Source organism: Salvelinus sp. IW2-2015, unplaced genomic scaffold, assembly GCF_002910315.2.
Source record: "Salvelinus sp. IW2-2015 unplaced genomic scaffold, ASM291031v2 Un_scaffold3728, whole genome shotgun sequence".
In the NCBI taxonomy this organism is placed as follows: Eukaryota; Metazoa; Chordata; class Actinopteri; order Salmoniformes; family Salmonidae; genus Salvelinus; species Salvelinus sp. IW2-2015.
The window spans coordinates 41269-48474 of NW_019945005.1; the positions used below are offsets into that span (position 1 = coordinate 41269).

General features: G+C 42.9%; 1 protein-coding gene and 1 long non-coding RNA gene across 2 annotated transcripts; one reads left to right on the plus strand and one right to left on the minus strand.

Annotated features, from left to right (window-relative positions):
* Nucleotides 1–6: 6 nt before the first annotated feature.
* Nucleotides 7–1392, plus strand: LOC112076397 (uncharacterized). Its single transcript, XR_002895181.1, has 4 exons — nt 7–134; nt 594–668; nt 811–909; nt 1366–1392. It is a non-coding gene; the product is annotated as an uncharacterized lncRNA (long non-coding RNA).
* Nucleotides 1393–1772: 380 nt separating this feature from the next.
* Nucleotides 1773–6009, minus strand: pmpcb (peptidase, mitochondrial processing subunit beta). The gene is given in 18 exon segments (XM_070441301.1): nt 1773–1992; nt 2285–2360; nt 2480–2568; nt 2734–2819; nt 3057–3141; nt 3144–3215; nt 3301–3350; nt 3352–3440; nt 3791–3828; nt 3831–3902; nt 4132–4227; nt 4655–4788; nt 4790–4835; nt 4962–5008; nt 5010–5104; nt 5201–5287; nt 5380–5517; nt 5896–6009. Coding segments are annotated over 18 exon segments (1467 nt in total). The 5' UTR covers nt 5998–6009; the 3' UTR covers nt 1773–1927.
* Nucleotides 6010–7206: the final 1197 nt, after the last annotated feature.

The window sequence follows — 7206 nt, forward strand, 5'->3', positions numbered from 1 at the left end:
AGGAGGAACAGGAATGTATCTGCCTCCTTCCAGGAGCTTGAGGAAGAGGAGGAGCTGTCTGAGGAATCTGAGGATGAAGAGCTGCAGCTGGAGGATTTCCCCTGCTGAGAACACTGGACCCCAAAGACTGGAAGGTAGTTGGGTGTTATCATTCTGCCGATTCTATTGAAAATCATTAAATGGAAACAAACGAAACAGGGATAAACATACCTGAATTTGTCCAATCGAAACCCTTGTTTGCAACTGTTGGAATAATGATTACACCATAGATCAGCTAGATGCATGCAAGAAGTGTGCAAGGCGGTATTAAATGTGTCACACTGCGTTACTCAAATTTTTCTCTTGACCGTTTGTAGCAACCTCATGATGGGTATTGACGTTATATTGAGCTGGGTGAATGGAATATGAATGGCACTTATCCAATATGCTGTATAGAAATCGTCCTCCCTCATCTTAAACAGCACCGACTGCCACTGAGTTAGACGTTATATCAGTGGGACCTCGCTTCAGAACCGTTAGGAACACTGTATTGAATTCTACCTTTGGGAATACGTAGTAAAGGATGTCTTCCCCCTTGGCGTTTTCTCTTTCAGAATCAAGATCACTATGCTGTCCTTGGACTGGCTCATATGAGGTACAAGGCGACACGAAACAAATCAAAGCTGCCCGTGAGTATTTCCATGTGTTCTGTTGTTCTTCTGAACCACATTATATTTGTTGACCATAAGGTTTCTCTGGCATTACTTCCAGAGTTCATTAGAATAGCAGCTTGTTTTACCGCAGTATATTAAGTCTAATGTTTTTCGACAGACAAGGCAATGGTGTTGAAGCATCACCCTGACAAAAGGAAAGCTGCGGGAGAGCAGATTGTAGAAGGAGATGGTGACTACTTCACCTGCATAACTAAAGGTAAGGACATTGAAAAACATTGTCAGCAATGCCAAGGTTTGTTTGTTCAAATCTCGCAGGGATCACATGCACATCCTAAAAAAGGAAGTCCCTTTGGATAATTATCTTAGATAGATAGGTGTTATACCTCACAGTACTCCCTCTGTATACAAATACAATGATTATAGTATGAAATATAGTATTGTTTTACCAGAGGGTTGCTGGCATCAATATCTGCCAATGTTCCCTGAGCATCAAACTTAACCCCCTAAACTGCTCATTGGGCACTGCAGCTGCCCTCTGCTCCAACCGAATGTGTGTTTGTGTGTTAACGGGAGAGGTGGTGTTGGATAAAAGCAGAAGACGATGTCTATCTGGTGGACTAATAAAGTAGACGTTATCTCTTATCATGTGAGGCTAAACATTCTGTTTCAGCTCCTATTAACAATAATATTTTGTGTTTTTATCTCATACCAGCTATAGAAATTCTGTCAGATCCTGTAGACTGTATGAAGAGATATAAGGTAAGCTGGGCCTTGTTATCATTGATCCTTCTGTGTGTGGTTTCAATCCCTGTTTGTATGTACAATTTAGATGACAGTATACAGGCCGGGATACAATCTGATCGCGTTTAGTCTGCTACGCACCTTTTTAAAGGCATTGTTCCCATGTTTGTGGAGCCCGAATTCACGGTAAACGCTGCATAGAGCACATGTCCACTCAATGGGAAGTGACCTTTTAAAAGGGATCTAGCGCTGATCAGATTGAATGCCTGCCTAAAGCTAGTTCTCCTCTCCTACAGGAACTGGTGGAGATGGTCAAAGCCAAGAAGGCCGCCCAGGAACAAGTTGGCAGTAAAAGCAAAAAATGACAAGACAAACAGCCCTGTTCTTCTTTTAACGTTATTGTGTTGGTCTTTATTTTATAATAAAATTAAAAGAAACCACAACTTAAACTCTGTTTGTAAAAGTTGATATACTGTACAGTTGGCTGCTCGCTGTTATTAACTTTCCTAAGTATCTAAAGAGAGCGCCAATTCTCAGGTTCTCATCCAGTACATCCCACTGCGAATTCGGTTGTAGTCTGGGAGCTGCTCGATTGGTCCTGAAACAAGAGGGAAATGTACTGAATGCTCTTTATACCACACCAGTTTTGTAAGTAGTCAACCTTCAACAGTTCAATTCCACTGTTCTGACCTAGCAGCACAGGTAWGGTCTTGACTGAGTGCAATATTGTATCTATTGTTTTGGCAACATAAATGAAGTGTGTATATTTGTAGCTGAAATTGCATAACTTTGACCCCTAATGGCCTTAATTTGGAAGGGGGGGAACACTAGTAAACAGAATGAATTAGAATCTGTTCTCGATGTCAATAAGAATAGAAATCACAACGTACCGACTGCTGCGATGGCAGGCGATTTGTCATAGATGTATTTTGTACACACGTCCTTGATGGTCTTTGCATCTATGGCCTTCGAGGGACATAAAAATATTTCAAATAAAGACACTGCAATTTCCCAATACAGTCCACAAGTGTCTTTGCTATGTTAATCACAGCTTACATTTGGCATCGAAACATTCATTTACTCACATCAATTCTGGCCTCCAGTTCATGMAGAGGKATCCTACGGCTGTAACAAAGCATCTGTCTGCCGATGTCCTCACAGATGGGGGTGGATCCTAGAAAAAAGGTCAATTTGATTTTATGATCATTGGCAKGGTTTGAATTAAAGGGTGGCTGGCTAAATACCTCCATAAGAATTGAAATGTCAATGTGCCCGCAGATAGACTGTGGGTACCCCCAAAAGTCCATTGGTAATTCAAACCCTGATCATGTGGCCTTACCATCAAGATGCAAAAGCATGTTTGTCTTGAGGAGGTTCTTGGCTCTTGCAACTTCGCTCTCAGTAACGCTAGTGCAGAGTGACATCCTGAGGTAAACAAAAGTAAACGTCAGTCAAATTTACTGGAAAGAAGTCATAGTATGAACTGAGCGGCAACCCCCTTTCACACTACCGTGCTGACCCAAACTATGCTGGGTCAGATTCTTTTTCACATTGTCATTTCAGCCCTGTTCAGCATAACCAGTCCAGCTTGGTTTGACTGCCCACTCAGGTGACAGCTGGGCTCAGTCAGGCTCACACTCCAGCTGGCTCAGTCAGTGCTACCACTCCAGCTGGGCGAAGTGCATCATCTCGTTGATGGTGCCAGGCTCACACACCATGTAGAGTCCCCACAGGCCTGTGTCGGTGAACAGGTGTTGAAAGACTGGAAGCTGTGGCACAGGTTGCCCTGGCACGCCATCTGCGCCAGCTTGCTGGAGAGTTCTGGCAAAGGTCATACACAAGACGGTAAGAGGGGGAATCGACCTGGAAGGAGTCCTGATGCCTGGGAACATGAATGAGAACTTACCACACCCCCAAAAGGAGCGGTCCCAGTTGCCGATGAGTGTGTTTGCCACATAAGGGGAATGGTATCGGGTGCGACCAGCCCACTGCTTCCACAGCAATGGCAATGTGTGCCAGGGGCATCTTGTCGTCACGAACTCGGATCTAACCAACAACAACGTAATCAAATTGGCCAATATACAAGGGGAATTCACAAGTATGTGACTCATTTCACATTAAACAAAACCAACTGCTGCAAAGTTAAACAAACCATATAACTTTATGCACAAAGACTACTTTAAACACTTACCAAACTTTGCATTTTCACTGTTCAAGTAAGAGAATGACGGTTTGTCATTTGTGTATTCAAACTTTGCATCTGTAAACATTTCTTTGTGCATAGTAGTTTGACATACACTTTAAAGTGAAATCTGAGTGTCCCCTTACCATGGAGTTGCCCATGGGGAGCAAGTTTGCCTCTGTTGGAGATAAACATTAAGGGCCTTCAATCTCACCTCACTTCCAGTAAAGTCACATTGTGGGAAAGTTGGCGCTCTCCCTTGTATCTGGCAGGAAGAGTCCCAAGTGGTACTTGGCCAAATCTATCAATTCATGTGTGTGAAACCCCTGTTTGAAAGACAATGTTAGCACAAAATATCTTCCATGGATTCTATTTCACAATGGCAGTGTACATTGTGTGATTTTGACCAATTGTGTAGGCATTTCCTACTAACTGGTTGATGTCATTGGAAACACTTATCTTTATTACTACCAAACATAAGCATGCCATTTTCACAAATGTTGGGATGGTGCTGGAACATTTTTTAAAATGTCCCTTTAAGATGAGAAAACCTACCTCCAGCAGCAGCCAACACTATTCTCGGTCCTTTGTAGTGAGTAGTGATGTATTCAACAAGGTCTCCTCTGTTTATTGTTCTATAAACACAGACAGCAGAAATATCACTGCATATCCCCTGTGGTTTCTATGAAGAAAACTGGTCTGAGTTGACAGTTAAGTAGTTGATAGGAATAACCAAGTCTAGGGTATATTATTCAGTAGTGAGCAATTCACAAAATTGCAGATATAAAAGGTAATGGAATAGTTAACCGGATGCCCTGTTCAGTATGACGCAATCATACCTGTTATGCACAGTACATTTCTATGTTAACATTCTGACAATTGTTCTCTCGTGAGCTGGGTTATGTTCATTAGGCACACAATGGAAGAAAGACTCTATCCGAGTGGGACTAGGCTTCTTGGTCCAATAAGGAATGCAGATTTTTTGTTTGTCGTTGCAAAACATTTCCCATTCTGTCGAGTAATGAACCCAGGCCCCAGCTGAGGCAGGTGAGCCAGAGTCCTACTTGATGTTCCCGTAGGCCCAGGATGGTTCTGCCCAGCGCTGTGGCTTGATAAGCTGTGGCGTGGAGGTAATCAAACACCACTTCCTGCAGGTTTGTCTCTACTTCCTGCATCTCTCGGAGGATGACCCCTCGCTCTCGCTCGATCTCGCTCCCCCAATGTGCTGTTCTGGATGATGTCTGCCAGGATCTCTACCGCTGGAGACAAGGGAGGGGAGCATTATAAACGGTCTCCGCCACACCGAAGATTCTTAATTTCTCATAGCAAAATGTCCACCTTGGCCACACACAGTTCAGTGACAAGACAGCGGAGCAAATCTCTACACAGTCAGTGGTCATACCTCTGAAGATCCTTTGTGAATGCTTTGCGTATACACAGTCTGCTCCCTCGAGGTGTAAGCATTCAGGTGGGCCCCCATATTTTCAATCTCCAGCTCCAGGTCAAGCTGGGAGCGCTTCCTTGTACCCTGCCAGACACACATCACAGATGAACAGACATGTCAAACGTATCAAAGTTGGTAATGGAACTTTGGTTGCAGTGAATGTAGCACTTGTCATCTAACCTTGAAAGCCATGTGTTCCAAGAAATGAGCAGTGCCATTGTTCCTCTCATTCTCATAACGACTCCCTGCATCTATCCAGAGTCCAACCTGCAAGGMACCAATTGATGACATCCGACTTCAGCACACTACTATATAGTAGACAGATTGTACTTAACAGTGGGAGGGTCTCTGTTACTCACCGTGCAAGTCGAAAGACCGGAATCCTCAGATGCAACACGTAGTCCATTTTCTAAGGTGGTAACCTTGGTTTCAGGGACATTTAACATCACTTGGTTGGCGGCCTGTGTAGCCAATAGTCTGTGTGATCCAACTATGGACTGCAATGAGAAGGGTGGGAGTGAGTACTATTAGCGACTAACGGTASTRACGTTAGCTAGCTACAGGAGAACGTTGATCGCATTTGCAAGTTTTACTTGGCTGGGCATTACAGTTTATTCTAGTCTAGACTATGAAAACAAATATCTAGGTAATGCTACTGGTTTGAAGTAAGTTGTGTGATCATTTCACACGCAGAGTCAATTATCACTAGAAGGAATTATTATACTTCATCAAAGCTTCAGGACCTGCAGAACACAGGCAATGCTGCCTGGATATCCCTCTTATTTAGCTACTATAGTTAGCTAAGTATCTGTTATTGATAATTCTACCAAGGTTTACASGCTAAAATTGTCACCCTTCTGGATATCGAGACTTACCCTGGTTAAGACATTACTCTTCAATAAATTCCGTTTTACAAGATATCTCCCAGCGGAGGTAAGGCGCTGTAAGGACGTCGCCATGTTGATTATTTGTGACATGGCTATTGCGCAAGTGCGATTATTTAGTGAGCTGCCGTAATGAGCATGTAACACGCCCACCAGCATTTGCCATGTCATTATGATTAGTAAAATGTCATATTCATAAATATACATGTACAAATGTAGCTATAATTGTAAATGTATGAATAGAAAACAATTGTTTATCATCTTTAAGAATGAAATTGTACAATACTTGAAAACCATTTCCTCCTCTAGTAATAAAAAAGCTGTGAAGACCGTGAATGTATGTAACTTTTTCAAAGGTTTTGGTTTGAATGTACTTTATTATCATAATGCTTTACTATTCTCTCCCCTGGTAGTTATGTTCTAAATTTTTCATATACTCTTTGTTTATTTAGTCTGTCTATTTCCTGTGTGCTTGATATTGATTAATAAAAAATAATTTCAAATAATATAGCTGCAGGCAGCAATGAACGGGGTTCACAGGATGACAGTCAAGACACACTATCAGTTAGATAACAAAGCAAGCACTCTATCATGTAGAAATCTTCCTTTATGTGCAATCAATTAAAAATTAAGCATGCGCACCAGTGACTCAGTCTATAAAAAAAAGTGGTCAGATGAAGCAGATGCTAAACTACAGGACTGTTTTGCTAGCACAGCCTGGAATATGTTCAAGGATTCTTATGATGGCATTGAGGAGTACACCAAATCAGTCACTGGCTTCATCAATAAGTGCATCGATGACATCGTCCCCACAGTGGACTGTGCGTACATACCCAACCATAAGCATGGATTACAGAGTGGGACTCTACCGGAAGCTTATAAGAACTCGCTATGCCTCCAACGAACCATCAAACAGGCAAAGCGTCAATACAGGACTAAGACAGAATTGTACTACACCGGCTCCGACGTACGTCGGATGTGGCAGGGCTTGCAAACTATTACAGTACAAAGGGAAGCACAGCCGAGAGCTGCCCAGTGACACAAGCCTACCAGCAAGCTAAATACTTCTATGCTCGCTTCGAGGCAAGTAACACTGAAACATGCATGAGAGAAGCGCTTTTCCGGGCGACTGTATGATCACACTCTCCGCAGCGATGTGGGTAAGACCTTTAACAGATCAACATTCACAAGGTCGCAGGGCCAGACGGATTACCAGGACGTGTACTCCGAGCATGCACTTACCAACTGGCAAGTGTCTTCACTGACAGTTTCAACCTCTCCCTGTCTGAGTCTGTAATACAA